General features: G+C 48.3%; 1 protein-coding gene across 1 annotated transcript in view; it reads left to right on the top strand.

Moving 5' to 3' along the window:
* Positions 1-22,014, top strand: part of PDK3 (pyruvate dehydrogenase kinase 3) — a 38,752-nt gene that overhangs the window by 12,798 nt on the left and 3,940 nt on the right. Inside the window, exons 4-11 of the mRNA XM_038757399.1 lie at positions 3,648-3,832; positions 5,157-5,246; positions 8,776-8,853; positions 12,892-12,968; positions 17,953-18,054; positions 19,090-19,200; positions 19,788-19,901; positions 21,424-21,563. Of these exons, the coding sequence (XP_038613327.1) occupies positions 3,648-3,832; positions 5,157-5,246; positions 8,776-8,853; positions 12,892-12,968; positions 17,953-18,054; positions 19,090-19,200; positions 19,788-19,901; positions 21,424-21,563 (897 nt within the window). The remainder of the gene's footprint in view (positions 1-3,647; positions 3,833-5,156; positions 5,247-8,775; positions 8,854-12,891; positions 12,969-17,952; positions 18,055-19,089; positions 19,201-19,787; positions 19,902-21,423; positions 21,564-22,014) is intronic.

Raw genomic sequence — 22,014 nt, 5'->3', positions numbered from 1 at the left:
GGGATAGTACGGTCAACATTCCGCCTAGTGATACCTGTCAGAATGCACTACACTGCGTTTTTATTCAAACATTCCGTCTTCATTTAGGTTTTTAGGGGTTTAGGTTTTTTTTTCTTTTGCATATGTGAGTCAATTCCAGCCACGTTGCCGCTTAGATATGTATAGTTCCCTCCTTTATTCATTCATTCATTCAATCGTATTCATTGAGCGCTTACTGTGTGCAGAGCACTGTCCTTAGCGCTTGAAAAGTACAATTCGGCAACAGATAGAGACAATCCCTACCCAACAACGGGCTCACACGCAGAGAGTCAGAGGTCATGGGTTCAAATTCCGCTCCGCCACTTGGCAGCTGTGTGACTTTGGGCAAGTCACTTCACTTCTCTGAACGAGTTGTCTACACGCGCTGCCTAGAATTCCTCAACAACAACTCTCTCCTCGACCCCCTCCAGTCTGGCTTCCGTCCCCTTCATTCCACGGAAACTGCGCTCTCAAAGGTCACCAATGACCTCCTGCTTGCCAAATCCAACGGCTCATACTCTGTCCTAATCCTCCTCGACCTCTCAGCTGCCTTTGACACTGTGGACCACCCCCTTCTCCTCAACACGTTATCTGACCTTGGCTTCACAGACTCCGTCCTCTCCTGGTTCTCCTCTTACCTCTCTGGTCGTTCTTTCTCAGTCTCTTTTGCAGGCTCCTCCTCCCCCTCCCATCCTCTTACTGTGGGAGTTCCCCAAGGTTCAGTGCTTGGTCCCCTTCTGTTCTCAATCTACACTCACTCCCTTGGTGACCTCATTCGCTCCCACGGCTTCAACTATCACCTCTACGCTGATGACACCCAGATCTACATCTCTGCCCCTGCTCTCTCCCCCTCCCTCCAGGCTCGCATCTCCTCCTGCCTTCAGGACATCTCCATCTGGATGTCCGCCCGCCACCTAAAGCTCAACATGTCGAAGACTGAGCTCCTTGTCTTCCCTCCCAAACCTTGTCCTCTCCCTGACTTTCCCATCTCTGTTGACGGCACTACCATCCTTCCCGTCTCACAAGCCCGCAACCTTGGTGTCATCCTCGACTCCGCTCTCTCATTCACCCCTCACATCCAAGCCGTCACCAAAACCTGCCGGTCTCAGCTCCGCAACATTGCCAAGATCCGCCCTTTCCTCTCCATCCAAACCGCTACCCTGCTAATTCAAGCTCTCATCCTATCCCGTCTGGACTACTGCACTAGCCTTCTCTCTGATCTCCCATCCTCGTGTCTCTCTCCACTTCAATCCATACTTCATGCTGCTGCCCGGATTATCTTTGTCCAGAAACGCTCTGGACATATCACTCCCCTCCTCAAAAACCTCCAATGGCTACCGATCAATCTGCGGATCAGGCAGAAACTCCTCACCCTGGGCTTCAAGGCTCTCCATCACCTCGCCCCCTCCTACCTCACCTCCCTTCTCTCCTTCTACTGCCCAGCCCGCACCCTCCGCTCCTCCACCACTAATCTCCTCACTGTACCTCGCTCTCGCCTGTCCCGCCATCGACCCCCGGCCCACGTCATCCCCCGGGCCTGGAATGCCCTCCCTCTGCCCATCCGCCAAGCTAGCTCTCTTCCTCCCTTCAAGGCCCTGCTGAGAGCTCACCTCCTCCAGGAGGCCTTCCCAGACTGAGCCCCTTCTTTCCTCTCCCCCTCGTCCCCCTCTCCATCCCCGTCTTACCTCCTTCCCTTCCCCACAGCACCTGTATATATGTATATATGGTTGTACATATTTATTACTCTGTTTATTTATTTATTTATTTTACTTGTACATTTCTATCCTACTTATTTTATTTTGTTGGTATGTTTGGTTCTGTTCTCTGTCTCCCCCTTTTAGACTGTGAGCCCACTGTTGGGTAGGGACTGTCTCTATGTGATGCCAATTTGTACTTCCCAAGCGCTTAGTACAGTGCTCTGCACATAGTAAGCGCTCAATAAATACGATTGATTGATTGATTGATTGATTGATTCTCTGGGCCTCAGTTACCTCATCTGTAAAATGGGGATTAAGACTGTGAGCCCCACGTGGGGCAACCTGATCACCTTGTTACCTCTCCAGCACTTGGAACAGTGCTGTGCACATAGTAAGCGCTGAATAAATGCCATTATTATTATTATGTGTAGATTTTTAGATACGGCATATGATTTTTAGATATGGAAATTGAGACTGTGAGCCCCATGTGGGGTAGGGACTCTGTCCAGCCTGATTTGCATTTACCCTCCCCAGAGCTTAGTACAGTGCCTGGCATGTAGTAAGTGCTTAACAAATACCACAATTATGATTATTATTACTAGGATCCCTGGCCCTCAAGGGGCTCCGAATCCTTAAAAATGGTGGCCGGAAAGGAACGCTAGCAGTGAGCAAATGAGAAAATAAAAGAAGAACACAAAATCGGTATAAAAGATGAATACTGAATTTTTTTCTCACCCCCCCATCCCTCAACTACTCCACCAGATCTCTGAGAGAGATTTGATTGCAAGTTTCCCTGTGAAAAGCCCTTAGTTTGATTCTGAAGCAGAGCTACCTTACTGAAAGGCAGTAGGGCCATGATAATCTCTTCAATTTCCTGCTTTCTGAATCTCCTAGGTTGTAAGCACGTTGCTTAGACTGTAAGCTTGTCGTGGGCCGGGATTGTGTGTGTTTATTGTTATATACTTTCCTCCCAAGCCCTTTTTACAGTGCTCTGCATCAGTAAGCGCTCAATAAATGCGATGGACTGACTGACTGCTCTCTTTCCAGATGGTTCTGGTTGCTCACCACCTTGCAGGCCGTTGTGCAGAAGTTCCATGGTGCTCATGGATCACTAGGGAGAGGCCCAAAGATGCAAGAAAATACATGTAGATCCCAAGAACTTTGGAAAAACCCCCACCACCGAAACCAGGTTCTTTATTAGCCCAGTCTGTGGCTATGCCCTGTGGTGGAACGACCCCTTAGACGTTTCTGATTTTAAATTGGAAGGTTAGAGAGAAGGATCGTATGAAGGAGGGGAGGGAATCTCTCCCCCTTTGACTCTGAGAAATGCCACATCAGCTTTGAGAAGCAGTGTGATCTAGTGGAAAGAGCGTGGGCCTGGGAACCAGAGGACCTGGGTTCTCATCCCGGCTCCACCATTTAATATTAATAATAGTGGTATTTGTTAAGCGCTCACTATGTGCCAAGCACCATTCTAAGCTCTGGGGGAGATACAAGGTAATCAGGTTGTCTCACGTGGGGCTCACAGTCTTAATCCCCATTTTATAGTAGAGGTAACAAAGGCCCGGTGAAGTGACTTGCCCCAAGTCACACAGCTGACCCGTGGCGGAGCCGGGATTAGGACCCACGACCTCTGCCTCCCAAGCCCGGGCTCTTTCCACTAAGCCACGCTGTCGGCTGGGTGACCTCGGGCAAGTCACTTCACTTCTCTGGACCTCAGTTCCCTCGTCTGGAAAATGGGGATTAAGCCCGTGAGCCCCATGTGGGACGGGGCCTGCGTCCAACCTGATTATCTTGTATCTACCCCACTTCTCAGTGCCTTGCCCGGTACAAAGGAAGCACTTAACAAATGCCATTTTGTAAATTATTATTATTATTCTTGTTTCACCTGGGCTCCCAGCCTTTTTGTCTTTCTTCCTTTCTCTCACTCAGCTTTCTTCAAGTCCTGATTAAAGTCCGAAACCGGCACAATGACGTGGTCCCCACGATGGCCCAGGGCGTGATCGAGTACAAAGAGAAGTACGGGTTCGATCCTTTCATCAGCAGCAACATCCAGTATTTCCTGGATCGCTTCTACACCAATCGCATCTCTTTCCGCATGCTCATCAACCAGCACAGTGAGTGAGCCTTCGGCCTGCCGGCGGCCAGTCGGCCGTTCCGATAACCAACGCTGTCACCTGAGAATAACTGCCGTATTCGTTGGGCGCTTCCCATCTGCCAGGCACTGTACTAAGCGCTGGGGTAGATACCGTCCCTCCGTCCGTGCCGGGCTCACACTCTTCACCCCCATTTTGCAGATGGGGAGACGGAGGTGCAGGGAAGCTAAGTGACTTGCCCGAGGTCGCACAGCAGACCAGAGCTGGTCGTGGAACCCCGATCCTCCAACTCCCAGGCCCGTGCCCTTTCCACAAGGCCAAGTACTTCCCAAGCGCTTAGTACAGTGCTCTGCACACAGTAAGCACTCAATAAATACGATTGAATGACAGTCTTGCTCTAAGCCCTGGGGCAGACCCAAGTTCATCAGGTTGGAGGTTCATCCGATAGGACCCAATCCCTGTCCCACACGGGGCTCCCAGCCCAAGGGGAAGAGGGAGCAGGTATTGAGAAGCAGCATGACGTAGTGATAATAATAATAATAATAATAATGTTGGTACTTGTTAAGCGCTTACTGTGTGCCAAGCACTGTTCTAAGCGCTGGGGCAGATACAAGGTAATCAGGTTGTCCCACGTGGGGCTCCCAGTCTTCATCCCCATTTTCCAGATGAGGGAACTGAGGCCCAGAGAAGTGAAGTGACTTGCCCAAGGTCACACAGCTGACAAGTGGCGGAGCAGGGATTTGAACCCACGACCTCTGACTCCAAAGCCCGGGCTCTTTCCACTGAGCCACGCGACGACAATGATGATGATGATGGCATTTTTTTAAGCGCTTAATATGTGCGAAGCACTGTTCCAAGCGCTGGGGGGATACAAGGTGATCAGTTTGTCCCGCGTGGGGCTCCCAGTCTTCATCCCCATTTTCCAGATGAGGTAACTGAGGCCCAGAGAAGTGAAGTGACTTGCCCAGGGTCACCCAGCTGACAAGTGGCAGAGCCGGGATTAGAACCTCTGGCTCCCAAGCCTGGGCTCTTTCCACTGGGCCACTCGGTCCTGACAGTCCGAAGGACCTGGGTTCTAATCCCGGCTCCGCCACTTGTCTCCTGGGTGACCTTGGGCAAATGGTTTCACTTTGCTGAGCCTCAGTTCCCTCATCTGTAAGATGGGGATTGAGACGGGGAGCCCCACGAGGGACTGGGACTTTGTCCAACCCGATTTGCTTGGATCCTCCCCAGCGCTTAGTGCAGTGCCTGGCACGTGGTAAGCGCCTAACAAAGACCTTTGAACCCTCTTTTACAAGTGTGGGCAAAGAAGGAAGGTTACTGCCCTGTTTTCCTGTCCTTTCAGCCCTTCTGTTCGGCGGTGACCCCAACCCAGCTCACCCCAAACACATCGGCAGCATCGACCCCACCTGTAACGTGGCCGACGTCGTCAAAGGTAAGGACACGGGCTGCCTGAATAATACTCAGAAAAAAGAATGATTCTCTCATTCATTCACTCAGTCGTATTTATTGAGCGCTCACTGTGTGCAGAGCACTGTACTGATGGCTTGGAAAGTACCATTCGGCAACAAAGAGAGACAGTCCCTGTCCGCAACGGGCTCACAGTCCAGAATGGGGGAGACAGACATCAAAACAAGTAAACAGGCATCAATAGCGTCAATATAAATACATAGAAGTGGAGATAAATATAAAAAATCAGCTTACTGCGGTTCAAGCGCTGTTCAATCAATCAGTCGTATTTATTGAGCGCTTACTGTGTGCAGAGCACTGTACTGATGGCTTGGAAAGTACCATTCGGGAACAAAGAGAGACAGTCCCTGTCCGCAACAGGCTCACAGTCCAGAATGGGGGAGACAGACATCAAAACAAGTAAACAGGCATCAATAGCGTCAATATAAATACACAGAAGTAGAGATAAATATAAAAAATCAGCTTACTGCGGCGCAAGCGCTGTTCAATCAATCAAGCGTATTTATTGAGCGCTTACTGTGTGCAGAGCACTGTACCAAGCGCTGTTCGAATTGCTGGGGTAGATACACGTTAGCCAGGTTGGGCACGGGTCCCCATCCCACGTGGGGCTCGCAGGCTGAGAAGGAGGGACAATGAGGATTGAAACTCCCTTTTACAGGTGTCAGCACAGAGAAGGAAAGCGACTTGCCCAGGCTCACACAGCAGGCAGGTGGCGGAGCTGGGATGAGAACCCAGATTCCTTGATTCCCAGGCCCTCGTGCTCCCCATCAGGCCTCACCGCTTCCCGGATGGGCTCCTTGGATTTGGGACTTGACCGAAGAGCTCAGAGCGGCTGAGCCCTGATTCTCCGGCGGCGGCTTTGTGAAGGACCCCCGAAGGGAGAGGAGGGGGAACAGCGCTCGGTGGGGAAAGCCCACCTTCTTAATCCCCATTTTTCAGATGAGGTAACTGAGGCCCAGAGACGTGAAGTGACTTGTCTCAGGTCACCCATCAATCAATCAATCAATCAATCGTATTTATTGAGCGCTTACTATGTGCAGAGCACTGTACTAAGCTCTTGGGAAGTACAAATTGGCAACACATAGAGACAGTCCCTACCCAACAGTGGGCTCACAGTCTAAAAGGGGGAGACAGAGAACAGAACCAAACATACCAACAAAATAAAATAAATAGGATAGAAATGTACAAGTAAAATAAATAAATAAATAAATAAATAAATAGAGTAATAAATATGTACAACCATATATACATATATACAGGTGCTGTGGGGAAGGGAAGGAGGTAAGATGGGGGGATGGAGAGGGGGACGAGGGGGAGAGGAAGGAAGGGGCTCAGTCTGGGAAGGCCTCCTGGAGGAGGTGAGCTCTCAGCAGGGCCTTGAAGGGAGGAAGAGAGCTAGCTTGGCGGAGGGGCAGAGGGAGGGCATTCCAGGCATCCCAGCAGACAAGCGGCGGAGACGGGATTAGAACCCAGGTCCTCCTGAGTCCCTAACCCGGGCTCTAACCACTAGGACATGTTGCTTCTTTCCCATCTTCCCCACTCTGCTCCCAGATCCTACCCCTTCCTCTCTATATAGAGCTTTAGGGAAGCAGCCCGACTTAGTGGAAACAGCCTGGGCCTGGGCGCCCGAGGACCTGGGTTCTAATTCTCGTCTGTCGTGTGACCTTGGTCAGTCACTTCACTTCCCCGTGCCTCAGTTTCCTCAACTGTAAAATGGGGATTCAATACTTGTTCTGCCTCCTACTTCGACTGCGAGCCCCATGCGGGACAGGGACTGTATTCAACCTGATTAACTTGTAGCTACCCCAGGGCTCAGAACAGTGCTTGACACGTAGAGCTTAACAAATACCATTTTTTTCTTTAATGAAGCTAGACAGATCACGCTCTGGAATTAGATTGAAAAACAGACAATCCTTTCCTCCCAAGGAGGCAAGGTTCCTGAGTTTTGTCAATTTAATACCAGCCAAATCAGAACAAAAGGATCACTTAGTATCCCAGTAAGCCCAAGGGAGAATTTTCATCAAACCGCACCTTTTTTTCTCTGTGGCAGGTTAGGTGCTCCCATGACAATCTTAATGCAGGAATCTCAACGTGAAGTGTTGACTTTTGTTTAGTTCTTGCTCACCGGATTATATTTAAGTTTCCAAAATAAGGAAGGAGAAAAATACCAGGTGTCATGACTGCTTGCCGACAAGCATAAATATTGAATTTCAGAGAGTCGGCGTAGTAATTCTCTGGCTTGTTTGATCTCTGTAACTCTTTTTACTGGAAGTTTTTTGTGCCTGTGCAAAAACTGATCTTTGTCAGAACTCACTGAATCCCCCTTCTGTGTGACTTGTGTACTTATATAATGGCATTGATTAAGCGCTTACTATGTGCAGAGCACTGTTCTAAGCGCTGATTGGGTGTGTACCCCTTAAGCCCTTTGAAACTCATACCATACCCAACCCCATCAGTGTGTATACGTATTTATGTGTATATTCGTATACTCTGTCATTTCCCCTAGCTGAAATTTATTTGAATGTCTGTCTTCCCCTCTAGACTAGGAGCTCCCTGTAGTCAGGAATTGTGCCTACCAGCTGTATTGTATTGTGCTCCCAAGTGTTTAGTACAGTGCTCTGCACACAGGAAGTGCTCAAGGGAAGCAGTGGGTAGAATCAGAAGGACCTGGGTTCTGATCCCGGCCTCTGCCAGTTGTCTGCTGGGTGACCTTGGACAAGTCACTTTACTTGTCAGACTCCAGGTGCAGAGCACGGGATTAAGCGATTGGGAGAGTTCAGTACAGCAGAATCATCGGCCACGTTCCCTGTCCGTAACAGGCTTACAGTCTAGAGGGGGAGACAGACATGACTAGAAGTATAAATGGATAAATTTATACTTGTACTTCCCAAGCGCTTAGTACAGTGCTCTGCACATAGTAAGCGCTCAATAAATACGATTGATGATGATGATGATGATAAATATTATAAATAATTTATAAGATAGAATTTAAAGAGATGTACATAAGTGGAGTGGGCTTAGGGGTGGGGGGAAATACCCAAGGTCCAAAGGTCACAGATCCAAGTGCAGAGATGATGCAGAAGGGAGAGGGATCAATCGGGAAAGGCCTCTCGGAGGAGACGCGGCCTTAATAATCCTGGAATCATCCCTCATCCGTCCCAGGAAAGAAAGGACAACTCGCCATTCCTCACAGCATAACTAGAATGGCAATCATCCGAGTCTTCTGATGTGTGAAGTCAGCCCATTCTGAAATCTGTGTATTTAAACATCAGAACTAAGCCAATTCTGTTGGAGAGCTTAAACCGAAAATCAATCAGTCGTATTTATTGAGCGCTTACCTTGTGCAGAGCACTGTATTAAACGCTTGAGAGGGTACAGTACAACAGAGTTAGCAGACACATTCCCTGCCTAAACTTACAGTATTTTCCAAGGTGTCGCGCGCGTGTGTGTGTGTGAAAACTCCAAACTCTTAAAACCCTTTTCATCTTTTGCAGACGCATATGAAACCGCCAAGATGCTGTGTGAGCAGTACTATCTGGTAGCCCCAGAGTTGGAAGTTGAAGAATTTAATGGTAAACGAAAGATTCACATTCTCCTTAAGTGCTAAGTGAGAGTGTTAAGTTAATTGGGCTGAAAATTCGCAGTAACCGTTAAGATGACACGGAGAAACGCAATCTTGGAAACCTTTTGGAAACCTACTGACTGAACATGTAAACACCCTTTAAATGGAGTTCTCCAGATGCTTGAGTTGAGGGCCTGATGGAAAAAAATACCGGAATCCTCTTAGTAGTAGTAGTAGTAGTAATTGTATTTAGTAAGTGCTTGCTTAGTGCAGGGCCCTGAGTGCAGAGAATATGCAGTTTTTTGGGTTTTTAAAATTTTATGTGTTAAGCGCTTACTATTTGTCAAACACTGTTATAAGCACTGTGGTAGATAGAAGTGAGTAATGTAGGACACAGTCCCCATTTACTCATTTGTTCACTGTTGGGATGAAGGATCCGTAGAACACATCCCTACCTGTATATATGTATATATGTTTGTACATATTTTTTACTCTATTTATTTATTTTATTTGTACATATCCTATTTATTTTATTTTGTTAGTATGTTTGGTTTAGACTGTGAGCCCACTGTTGGGTAGGGACTGTCTCTATATGTTGCCAATTTGTACTTCCCAAGCGCTTAGTACAGTGCTCTGCACATAGTAAGCGCTCAATAAATACGATTGATGATGATGATCCCTCTTCCCTCCCCTCCTCCCCACCCAGCCAGTGAGAGGAGGAAGAGTTTTGAGTGGTAGTAATGGCATCTATTAAGTGCTTGCTGTGGGCAGAACACTGTACTAAACGCTGGGAAAGAATACCCAGAGAGGGGATCGGATCCAGGCCGCGTTTCTCAGAAGGGAATCCAGGGTTTCTGAGTCAGGTCCTAGCTATTCCCCCGCACCTCCCCAGATGCTTGGGACCCCATCATCATCAATCGTATTTATTGAGCGCTTACTATGTGCAGAGCACTGTACTAAACGCTTAATGTCTGACAGGCTGCAACACCTCAGTCAATCAGTTAATGGTATTTACTGAGCTCTTACAGTGGGCTAAGCACTTCAGAGAGGGCAGTCGAACAGAGTGGGTAGACACGTTCCCTGCCCTTAGTCAAAGCCCTCCTGGAATAATAATGATAATGACGGTATTTGTTAAAAGCTTACTACGTGCCAGGCGCTGTTCTAAGCGCTGGGGCGATACAAGCAAATCGAGTTGGACGCCGTCCCCGTCTCTTGTGGGACTCCCATTTTACCGATGAGGGAACTGAGGCACAGAGAAGGTGTGATTTAGCCCCCGCTTCCTTCTGCAGGACTTTCCCAAATTATGGTAAATTCCCAGCACATCAGCCGTCTCCAGCAATCAATCAATCGTATGTACTGAGCGCTTATTGTCTGTAGAGCACTGTACTGAGAGCTTTGATGAGCCCAAGCACCTCTACATTCACTTAAACCCACCCTCAGCACTTATGCCTCTTTGTAGATTCAGTTGCATATTCAGTTATTTATTTGGATTATATTAATGGTTTTATATCCGTCTTCCCCATTAGCACGCAATCCTTCAGGACTGTAAGCTGGTTGTGGGCGGGAAACGCTTTTACCAATCTACCAACCAGTCGTACTCTCCCAAACGCTCAGTACAGTGTGCTGCGCACAGTAAGAGCTCAGTAAATGCCATTGCTGATGAAGCTCCGTTTAGGCCGGGAACGCATGGCCTAGTGGAAAGATTACAGGTCTGAGAGTCAGAGGACCTGGGTTCCAATCCCGACTCTGCCACTTATCTGCTGGGTGACCTTGGGGCAGGTCACGTCACCTCTCAGGGCTCGTGAGAACAATAGGTCCCATGCTCTCATTCGCCTCTTGCTTCCATGCTGTCCGTCAATCAATCAATCAATCAATCGTATTTGTTGAGCGCTTACTGTGTGCAGAGCACTGTACTAAGCGCTTGGGAAGTCCAAGTTGGCAACGTATAGAGACGGTCCGTATCCAACAGTGGGCTCACAGTCTAGAATGGGGATGAAAACTGTGAGCTTCACGCGGGACAGGGACTGTGTCCAACCTAATTAACTTGTATCGACCCAGCGCTTAGTTCAGAGCCTGGTACTTAGTAAATGTTTACCAAATGCCATTAAAAAAAAAAAGATATCTCCTAAGAGGGGACCCTAAGTCTGTGCCTCAGTTTCCTCAACTGTAAAATGAAGATTCAATACCTGTTCTCCCTCTTACTTAGATTATGACTTCTAGACTGTGAGCCTGTTGGATAGGGATTTTCTCTATCTGTTGCCGAATTGTACTTCCCAAGCGCTTAGTACAGTGCTGTACACACAGTAAGCGCTCAGTAAATATGATTGAGTGAATGAATTATGAGCCCCGTGTGGGACAGGGACAGCGTCTCACCTGATTATCTCCTATCTGCCCCAGCACTGAGAACAGTGCTCGACCCAGAGTGGGAGTCTAACAAATACCACAGTTTTTATTGTCACCTAGATGGCCACTTCCTTAGGTGGCGGGCACATTTTATTTTTGTCCTCTTCCCTGTCTGGGCAAAGGTCTCTTGCGGTTCGTTGGTGGTCGAACTCTTTTGATGGAGTTATTGTTCAGGAAATTGATCCCGTTTATCTCCTGTAGATATTAAATCCGCAGCACAGAGCCCTCTTTCGATGGTGTCCGTGACGATCAAACAGTTGGAAATTCCTTTTCACTCGGCTTTTTCTCCAGAATTCAGCTTTTTCTCTCTGTTTTTCTTTTTCTCTCCCACTCCCTTCTCCATCGCCCTGACTCACTCCCTTTATTCATCCCCTCCCCAGCCCCGCGGCACTTACGTCCATATCAGTCATTTATTTATATATAGTAATATCTGCCTCCCCTCTAGACCGTAAGCCCACCGGGCGCTGAGAATGTGTCTGTTATATTGTTACATCGTACCTCCCAAATGCTTACTACAATGCTCTGCACACAGTAAGCGCTTAATAAATACAATTGACTGCCGGCTGACCTTCCAGAGACCAAGCAGACTCCAAAGGCCCTCCCGGGCTTCCGTTCTAAATAGTTTCCCTCCTCCAACGATTCCCCCGAGATGTGCGGGTAGGTGGATTTCTGCTCTGACGGTGGAGTTGCAGACATTTTTATCGGCTTTATCATCATCATCAATCGTACTTATTGAGCGCTTACTATGTGCAGAGCACTGTACTAAGCGCTTGGGAAGTACAAATTGGCAACATATAGAGACAGTCCCTACCCAACCGTGGGCTCACAGTCTAAAAGGGGGAGACAGAGAACAAAACCAAACATACTAACAAAATAAAATAAATAGAATAGATATGTACAAATAAAATAAATAAATAGAGTAAATAAATAGAGGCTTTATGCCTCTTATCCTCGACTAAATGGAAAATCCCAAAAGCTCCGGCTTTTTTCACGATCCGTAATCGCTCGTGCCATCTTTTTTTTTTTAACGGTATTTGTTAAGCGCTTTTTATGTGTCGGACGCCGAACGAAGCAGTGGGGTAGATACCAGCTAATCAGGTTAGACCCATGGGGCCTACAGTCCCCATTTTTTACAGCTGAGGAAACTGAGGCCTGGAGAAGTGAACTGACTTGCCCAGGGTCACACAGCCGAGTGATGGTGGAGTTGGGATTAGGACCCGAGTGAAAGAGGTTTTCCACTAGGCCATCCTGCCTCTCCGCCACAGCACACTACCTGTTAAACGTTTGGTTTTATTCCGGCTCCCACTATCTTCAAGTGATTTTTATCCATCTTAATAAATACAATTAAAGGACACGCTTGACTAGAGGAGAGGAATCTGCAGTTCGTAGCCCCATTCAAGGGCTCACATCCTATAATTCTCATACTCCTCTGGAGAAAATGGAATAAAGTCTTCTAGTCTTTAAGTCCGTTACAGGTAGCGAACGTGTCTGCTGATTCTCTTGTATGGTGCTTAGTACGGTGCTCTGTACATAGTTAAAGCTCAATAAGTATAACTGATTGATAGATTGGAAATTTGAGTTAAGATCTTTCCTGTTAATGGTCGTCTTGATTAAAACTTGTCTTTTATGGTTGTTTTTTTCTCAGCCAAAGCTCCGGAAAAGCCCATTCAAGTGGTTTATGTACCTTCTCACCTGTTTCACATGCTCTTTGAGTTGTTCAAGGTAAGTGGAGTTTGAGGAGAGCGAAAGAAAATGTCATCTGAAATTCCTGTGGCTCGGTGCACCGTGCCATCAACAGATGGTCCTAAGAAGTGAGGCAGTGTGGCCTACTGCATAGAGCACAGTCCTGGAAAGCAGAAGGACCTGGGTTCTGATCCTGGCTCTGCCACTTGTTTGCTGTGTGGCCTTGGGCAAGTCACTCAACTTCTCTGTCCCTCAGTTTTCTCATCTGTAAAATCATCATCAATCGTATTTATTGAGCGCTTACTGTGTGCAGAGCACTGTACTAAGCGCTTGGGAAGTACAAGTTGGCAACATATAGAGACAGTCCCTACCCAACAGTGGGCTCACAGTCTAAAAGACTAAAATGGGATTAATTAAGAATATGAGCCCCATATGAGAGAGGGACTGTGTCCTATCTGATTAATTTGTATCCACCCCGGTGCTGAGAACAGGGCTTGGCACATAGCGAGCACTTAACAAGTGTCGTTAATATTATTATTTTTATTATTGTAATCAGTAAAACATGTCCCTGTCTCTGCACGCCTGTCCTTAAATATCTGAGAGGTGGTACATAAAGCGAAAGGGTCTTTTAAGTCAAATTTGGGGGAGGTAGGCCTGGAATCGCCTAGCGATTAGCGCTTAGTACAGTGCCCTGCGCACAGTAAGCGCTCAATAAATACGATTGATGATGATGAATCTGAAACCCGCTAAGTAATTTGTGTTTGGTGTCAGGCCTGGCTGCGGATCGCCCTGTGAATTCACAGGGCCAGAGCCAGCTCAGTCCCTCCCTGGGAGCATCCATGAAGCCATCAAGAACCCCGCTTGGGGATTTTAATAATAATAATAATAATGGCATTTGTTAAGCGCTTACTATGTGCAAAGCACTGTTCTAAGCGCTGGCGGGGGGAATACAGGGTGATCAGGTTGTCCCACGTGGGGCTCACAGTCTTCATCCCCATTTTACAGATGAGGGAACTGAGGCCCAGAGAAGGTAAGTGACTTGCCCAAAGTCACACAGCTAAGTGGCGGAGCCGGGATTAGAACCCATGACCTCTGGCTCCCAAGCCTGGGCTGTTTCCACTGAGCCACGCTGCTTCTCGAGGCTGATGGTTGGTGATGGACCCATGAGCCAGTGTTTAGAGAAGCAGCGTGGTATAGTGGATAGAGCCCGAGACTGGGAGCCAGAGGTCGTGGGTTCTAATCCTGGCTCCGCCACTTGTCAGCTGTGTGACTTTGGGCAAACCACTTACCTTCTCTGGGCCTCAGTTCCCTCACCTGTAAAATGGGGATTAAGACTGTGAGCCCCACATGGGACAACCTGATCACCCTGTATCCCCCCCCCAGCCAGCGCTTAGAACAGTGCTTTGCACATAGTAAGCGCTTAACAAATGCCATCATCATCATTATTATTATTATTATTAATAATAAAATCCCTGAGCGGGGAGTCAGGTTGCTGTATAACCTTGGGCAAGTCACTTCACTTCTCTGGGCTCCAGAGACCTCATTTGGAAAATGGGGATGGAGACATGGGGCAGGGACTGTGTCCACCCCGATTTGCTTGTATTCACTGGGCCTGGCTCATAGTAAGTGCTTAACAAAAACCACAAGTATTGTCATTATCATTGTACCAGCTACCCAACACCCTCCAAACCTGTGACCCCCTACAAGTCCCGAGAGGAGCAGCAGAGACAGAAATTTGGGAAGACCGAGGAGGAGGGAGAGTTCAGGAGGAAGGGAGGAAATCGAGACTGTTCGGAATTCAGCACCAGGCCGTTGCTGTAATGATAGCAATTAGAATCACTGGGGTATCTGTGAAGCGCTTAGTATGCGCCGAGCACTGTACTTAGCGCCGGGGTGGATTCAGGATCATCAGGACCATTCACTGTCCCTTAAGGGGCTCACGGTCTAAGAACAGCTTTTGAATCATCATCATCATCATCAATCGTATTTATTGAGCGCTTACTATGTGCAGAGCACTGTACTAAGCGCTTGGGAAGTACAAATTGGCAACATATAGAGACAGTCCCTACCCAACAGTGGGCTCACAGTCTAAAAGGGGGAGACAGAGAACAAAACCAAACATACGAACAAAATGAAATAGAATAGATATGTACAAATAAATTAAATAAATAAATAAATAGAGTGAAAAATATGTACAGACATATATACATATATACAGGTGCTGTGGGGAAGGGAGGGAGGTAAGATGGGGGGATGGAGAGGGGGACAAGGGGGAGAGGAAGGAAGGGGCTCAGTCTGGGAAGGCCTCCTGGAGGAGGTGAGCTCTCAGCAGGGCCTTGAAGGGAGGAAGAGAGCTAGCTTGGCGGATGGGCAGAGGGAGGGAGGGAATCCCCATTTTAGTGATGAGGAAACTGAGGCACAGGGAAGATAAGCGGCCTCCCCAGGGTCACAGATCAGTCAAGTGGTGACCCTCAGTCTCCCAGGCCTGTGCTCTTTCCACTAGATCACACCCCTCTGGACTGTAAACTCGTTGCGGGCGGGGAATGTGACTGTATATTGTTATATCGTGCTCTCCCAAGTGCTTAGTACAGTGCTCTGCGCACAGTAAACGCTCAGTAAATAAGAGTAACTGCTTCAGGATATGATTTTATTCTATTTTATTTTGTTAATATGTTTTGTGTTGTTCTCTGTCTCCCCCTTCTAGACTGTGAGCCCACCGTTGGGTAGGGACCGTCTCTAGATGTTGCCAACTTGTGCTTCCCAAGCGCTTAAGCGCACAGTAAGCGCTCAATAAATACGATTGAATGAATGAATGAATGAATCAGGTTGGAGGCAATGGGTTTTGCACAGACAGAGGGTGGTCAGGGAGGGGAAGGGAGTTTTGCATTTCCAGGATGTTCGATTGGAAGGTAGAGAAACACGCAAGCGATTGGGGTGGGCAAATGGGTATTACAGGCAAAAGCTATTTTTAAGTCAAACTTTCTGGTTTCCTGTGTGAAACAATACTCCCGCACCTGGAAGATGACAATTGTGCTGATTTTTGCCTCCTCGAATGATGCTACTGATGCAACCACCCTCAGTTGGAGATGGAATTCAGTTTTGAACCTTCCCTTCAGCACCTGTGGCTTTCTCCAGATTTTCCTTAGTGCGTGTTTTGGGTTTTTTTTTCCCCTTTCTTTAGGCAGCAATTTCTGTGGGGGTGGTCTGATTGTTTTCATCCTAGTCCAGGTTGCCAAAGGAAGGAGTTTTTATGTGCAAGATAATATAAGGGTAAATATAGTTTACGTAGGAGCCGAGTCTGTTTAACTTTTATGATTCTTCTAAAAGAAAGATTGTTAGACTTTGAGCCCACTGTTGGGTAGGGACTGTCTCTATATGTTGCCAACTTGTACTTCCCAAGCGCTTAGTACAGTGCTCTGCACACAGCAAGCGCTCAATAAGTACGATTGATTGATTGATTGATTTGAGAGATTTTACTTAAGCCCCAGAGGAAGAAATACGGGGATCATTGAGCTTGGGGACGAAGCAAAAAGCGAAATCTAGGGTGAAACAATTATTGAGGGCTTACTGTGTGCAGAGCACTGTACTAAGCGCTCGGGAGAGGACAATACAACAGGACGGGTAGACACGTTCCTTGTCCACGTGCCAAGAAAACCTTCCCCGACGAAGATGATATGTCTTTCTGGTCTCTCTTGGGGGAGAAAGGAAGCACCTGTCTCTCTCTGACTCAATAATAATAACATGGAGCGTCTTGCTTAAGCACTAGCTACGTACTGGTGTCGACAGAAGAGAAACAGATCCCACATGGTGCTCATCGGAGGGAGAAGGGTAATTAAACCCCCGTTTTGTCGATGAGGGAAGAAAAGTGACTTGTCCAGGGTTCCACAAGTGGCACAGTCAGGCCCGCGTTCTTTCCACGAGGCCCACGCAGCTTCTCGAATAATTGCACGGAAATATATTAACGACGTTCCCAGTGGTTTCTTGGGTCCGATCTCGCGCTTGAAAAACGAGACGGCCACTGAAGTCGCTGTCCCTGGTTCAGCTTTCAATCCATCAGTCGGCCACTGATCCATTAAAGGAAGTGCTAGCCCGTAACCACTGCCCTCCTGAGCCAGAGATCGCTTAGTACAGCGTCAAGGAGCTGAAGCGTTCAGAAAGCAGACCCCGACAGGCCGTCCGGCCCAGAAAGGCGTTCGGCAGATGCTGTTGGCGGATTGATCGGCGTGGTCCCGGGCAACGTCTCTCTCGGTTTTTCCCACCCACCACTTGCTCAGTCCGCGACTCAGTCAGTGGTATTTACTGAGCGCTCACTGAGAGCCCTGTACTGAGCGCTTGGGAAAGAGCAACAGAATCGGTAGTCACGATCCCTGCTCACAAGAAGCTTACAGCCTACACGGGGAGAGGGGAAACGGTAAGCTTGTTGTGGGCACGGAATAATGACTGTTGCAGTGCTGTATTCTCCCAAGCACTTACTACAGTGTTCTGCACACAGCAAGTGCTCAATAAATACGATTAACTGACAGACAGGCAATAAAGTCTCTCGCCTCGCTGTTATTTATCTGTAATTTATATTAACGTCTGTCTCCTCTTCGAGACTCTAAGCTCGTTATGGGCAGGGAATGTGTCTGTTTATTCTTATATCGTACTCTCCCAAGTGCTTAGTACAGTGCTTTGCCCACAGTAAGCGCTCAATAAGTCCGATCGAATGATCCCTTTAGCCTGCACCCCCGACATGGGGCTCCTACTTAGGCTGTGGGACAGGGACTGAGTAAGTCTCAACTCATCTCGTATCTACCCCGCTGCTTAGTATAGTGCTTGGCACAGAGTTGGCACTTAAATACCGCAGTGATAATTTGTCTTACCACCTCTCTATTGGTCTCCACGTCCTCGCGTGAATCGCGTCGGAAGGCGAAGCACCCGCGTCGACCCGACAGTCGTATTTCTTGAACGCGTATTGTGTGCGGAGCACTGTTTAAGCCCTTGGAAACCTCCCCCTGCCTTTTTCTTTTTCTTGAAATTTCAGAACTCCATGAGAGCAACTGTCGAACTGCACGAAGGGAAAAAAGAAGGCTACCCGGCAGTTAAAACTCTAGTCACTTTGGGAAAAGAAGATTTGTCGATTAAGGTAAAGGCTTTATTTCGATGCCCGTCACTTGCGGGGAGAGTGGCGCCGGGCTGAAGAATTTCCCATCGTGAACCTCGAGGAAGAAAGCCAAGGTTTCTCTGTTGTTCTCGCTAATATCATCCTCACTGATGAGGATGCATAGATTGGTGCAGATGAATAGTTCAGTGAGCTGGAGACTAGATACTACTACTAATAATAATGATAATAATCAATCAATCATATTTATTGAGCGCTTACGGTGTGCAGAGCACTGTACTAAGCGCTAATAATAATAATAATGAGCCACGCTGCATCTCTAATAATCAGTAATACCTGGGTGACGGTGGGAAGGAGTTTGGCCTAGTGGAAAGAACCCAGGCTTGGGAGTCAGAGGACGTGAGTTCTAATCCCAGGCCCGTTGTGTGACCTTGGGCGAGTCACTTTGCTTCTCTGGGCCTCAGTTACCTCATCTGTAAAATGGTGATTGAGACTGTGAGCCCCTTGGGGGACAGGGACGGATCCAACCAAATCACCTTGTATCTACCCCAGTGCTAAGAACAGTGCTTGGCTTATAGTAAGCGCTTAACAAGTACCACAGTTATTGTTATCGTTATTAATGCCAAATGGTAGAGAAAAGAACCAGTGTTGAAGTGGGTTGGGTTGAAGTGGGACAGGCAAAGGAAACAGGGAAGTAGGGAATGCCTTTTGGGAGAATCGGCCTCTCTGGAGGATTTTGAAGGTGGGGAAAAAGGAGGAGAGGAAAAAGGGAGAGCGCTCGGTTGTACTAAGCAGTTGTACAGTGCTCTGCACAGGGCAAGCGCTCAGTAAATGCAGTCGACCGTCTGAAGGTAGGAGAGGCGAGAGAGCCAGGGATGGTTTGGAGGTGGGAGAGGGAGGGATGGGACTGTGTGTGCGTGCGGGTGATGTTGGGGGGGAGCTTTCAGTCGATGTTTCCAGATATTTTGGGGGGTTGGGGGGCGGGCAGCAGAAGGAGCGTCCGGCCTGGCGGAAGGTAATTGCCTCCTGAGAGCCCGAGCGCCGTTTTGTTTCCCGTAGATAAGCGACCAAGGAGGCGGCGTGCCCCTGCGGAAGATCGACCGCCTGTTCAACTATATGTATTCGACGGCTCCCAGGCCGAGCCTGGAACCTTCGCGAGCCGCCCCTCTGGTGAGCGTCCGGCCCCCGGCCGGGCCGGTCGGCGTCTCTCCAACTGTCCGTCCATCCGGCTCTCCGCTTTCCAAGAGGGCGTTTCTGGAGACGAACTCGTATCCGAGAGGGCGAGTGTGGCTCTCGAAATAATAATAATAATATTCATCCATTCAGTCAGTCATATTTATTGAGCGCTTCCTGTGTGCCGAGCACTGTACTGAGCGCTTGGGAGAGTGCTCTATAACAGTAAACAGACGCGTTCCCCGCCCACAGTCCAGAGCCCTGGGGAAGCTCGGGATTTGGATGGTGAATCAGTGCTGATAGCTGATGTAGTTTTGATCCCGGACCTTTTGGGTGGGTATTTCCCAAAAGGGTCGATGACTTTCCACGGGAAACTCTCTGGCTTAGACGAAATGATAGTTTAGAATCATTGGAAAAGCTCGCGTCTGCCGAGAGCGTTCTTGTTTTCCGCGCCGTCGAAATGTTTTTTATTAGGCTGCTGTATCGGCGAGGGTTCTGACCTAAAAGCTTGCTTTGATCTCGTGGCTACGCGGTGGGTTTTTACGCCCCTCATCACCACGTTGCTTTCTCTTTGGTTCTTCTAGGCCGGGTTTGGCTATGGCTTGCCAATTTCCCGTTTGTATGCCAGGTATTTTCAGGGGGACCTCAAACTCTATTCCATGGAAGGCGTGGGAACGGATGCTGTAATTTATTTGAAGGTATTTCCGTCCCCACCGACGGGTTGGCACCTGCCGCGGTGTGTTCGATGACGCTTCCGGAGCTAGACCAGTTGGGTCCGGGAGGGACTAGTGACGTCAACTGCTGAATCCGGAAAAATCCGGGACTGCCTCTCCTTCACGTCAGTCTCCTGGGAAAACCACAGTTCACATCGTGCTTGCAATCCTGTGTGATTTTTACACACACAATCTTTTGTGTTTTATGCAAACTTATACGTGTATACACACATACGCACATATACTTGTTTACACACATATATATGTGTATATGTATACATATAGCAACATAAACATATGCCCACACATATGTTATACATACACACATACATATACATACACACACATATATACCTATACACATATATACACACATGCATATATACATATAAGCACATATATACGCATGCACACATGGAGAAGCAGCATGGTCTAATGGATAGAGCACAGTCATGGGTTCTAATCCCGGCTCTACCACTTCCCTGCTGTGTGGCCTTGGGCAAGTCACTTAACTTCTCTGTGCCTCAGTTACCTCATCTGTAAAAAAAAGGGAGATTAAGAGTATGAGCCCAAGTGGGACAGGGACTGTGTCCAACCTGATTAACTTGTATCTATCCCAGTGCTTAGAACAGTGCTTGGCACGTAGTGAGCACTTAGCAAGTACAATAATATTAATAATTATTGTTATTACACATATATACATATATGGACACATGCAGACACGCACACATACACACCCCTGATTTTTATTTTTCTGGACTTGTCTTTTTCCAGTCTCTTCAACGTCATAGTTTTAAGCTTTCACATTTTATGCCATCAGAAAGCACCAGCCTAGTGGCAGTACGGTATTGCAGCTCAGTAAGACTGTTCTCCTCAAAACTGTTTTCCTCGAAACTTTCACCTCTGGAGCCCTCAGACAGACGTATTGCGTCGCAGATGGAAGAATTGGGGGTGGCTCTGGGGGGATGTTGTAACCCGCTGCGGGTCGGATTATCCGACGGCGATATGCCTTCCGTCGCAAGGGTTCCGAGGCCATTCGAGAGGAGGGCCCGTTTCTTATACATCAAAAGGGAATTAACTTTATGCTAGGAAAGCTCCGGCCCAAATGTCAGGCCTGGGGTTTGGTTTGGGGCCGTGAAAAGAGTGTATTTTATCACAGGGAAACGACTGCGTTTTGATTCTGAACGACAGTGAACCGCCGTAAGGCCGGGGACTTCGGGAGAGTGGGGACTTCGGGGCCGTTGTAGAAAGAGAGGACGGTATTGGGTCGTCATTTCCTTCAGAGGCTGCGTCCCCCGGTTTCTTTCCGCGTTCTGACACTCTCTCCTCTCCTTTCTGTCTCTCCTCTCCCTCCTCTTCCTCCTCTCCCTTCTCTCCCTCCCATTTTCTCTCCCTCTTCTCTCCTCTCTCGTCTCCTTTCTCTCCTCTTCCTCCTCCCTCTCCTGTCTTTTCTTTCCTTCCCTTCTCTCACCTCTCATCTGTCTCTCTCTCTCTGCTTTCCCACCAGGCCCTTTCAAGTGAATCATTTGAGAGGCTGCCGGTGTTTAATAAGTCGGCCTGGCGGCACTACAAGACGATGCCCGAAGCCGACGACTGGAGCAACCCCAGCAGCGAACCGAGGGATGCTTCCAAATACAAGGCCAACCCGTAATTCCCTCCCCCGCTTCCCTCCCGCGGCCTCCGCCCGCCCGTCCTTCCGTCCCTCGGGTCCCGCCGCACGGCACGGGAGAGCCCCGGGCGTCCCGGGATTGAGAGACGGGACGGGAAGGGCACGGGGCGGTTTTTAGGGGGTGAGTTTTCACTTCCAAGTTGGTTACCGCCCTGCCAAAAACTGTGGGGATTTTGGTTTTTGTTTTTTAGATGATGTTTGTAAAAGCCCCTGCTCTGTGGCAGGCACTGTAGTTAATCAGTCAGTCGTATTTATTGAGCGCTTACTGTGTGCAGAGCACTGTATTGAGCGCTGGGGAGAGGACTGAGTAACAATAAACGGCGCATTCCCTGCCCACGGTGAGCTTACGGTCTAGAGCAGCTTACAGCAGTGGGGTAGATACCGGCTAATCGGGTTGGACACAGTCCCTGAGAAGAGGTATGGAATCGC

Source organism: Tachyglossus aculeatus, chromosome 15 (genome assembly GCF_015852505.1).
Source record: "Tachyglossus aculeatus isolate mTacAcu1 chromosome 15, mTacAcu1.pri, whole genome shotgun sequence".
In the NCBI taxonomy this organism is placed as follows: domain Eukaryota; kingdom Metazoa; phylum Chordata; class Mammalia; order Monotremata; family Tachyglossidae; genus Tachyglossus; species Tachyglossus aculeatus.
This window is presented reverse-complemented; position numbering and strand designations above follow the sequence as displayed.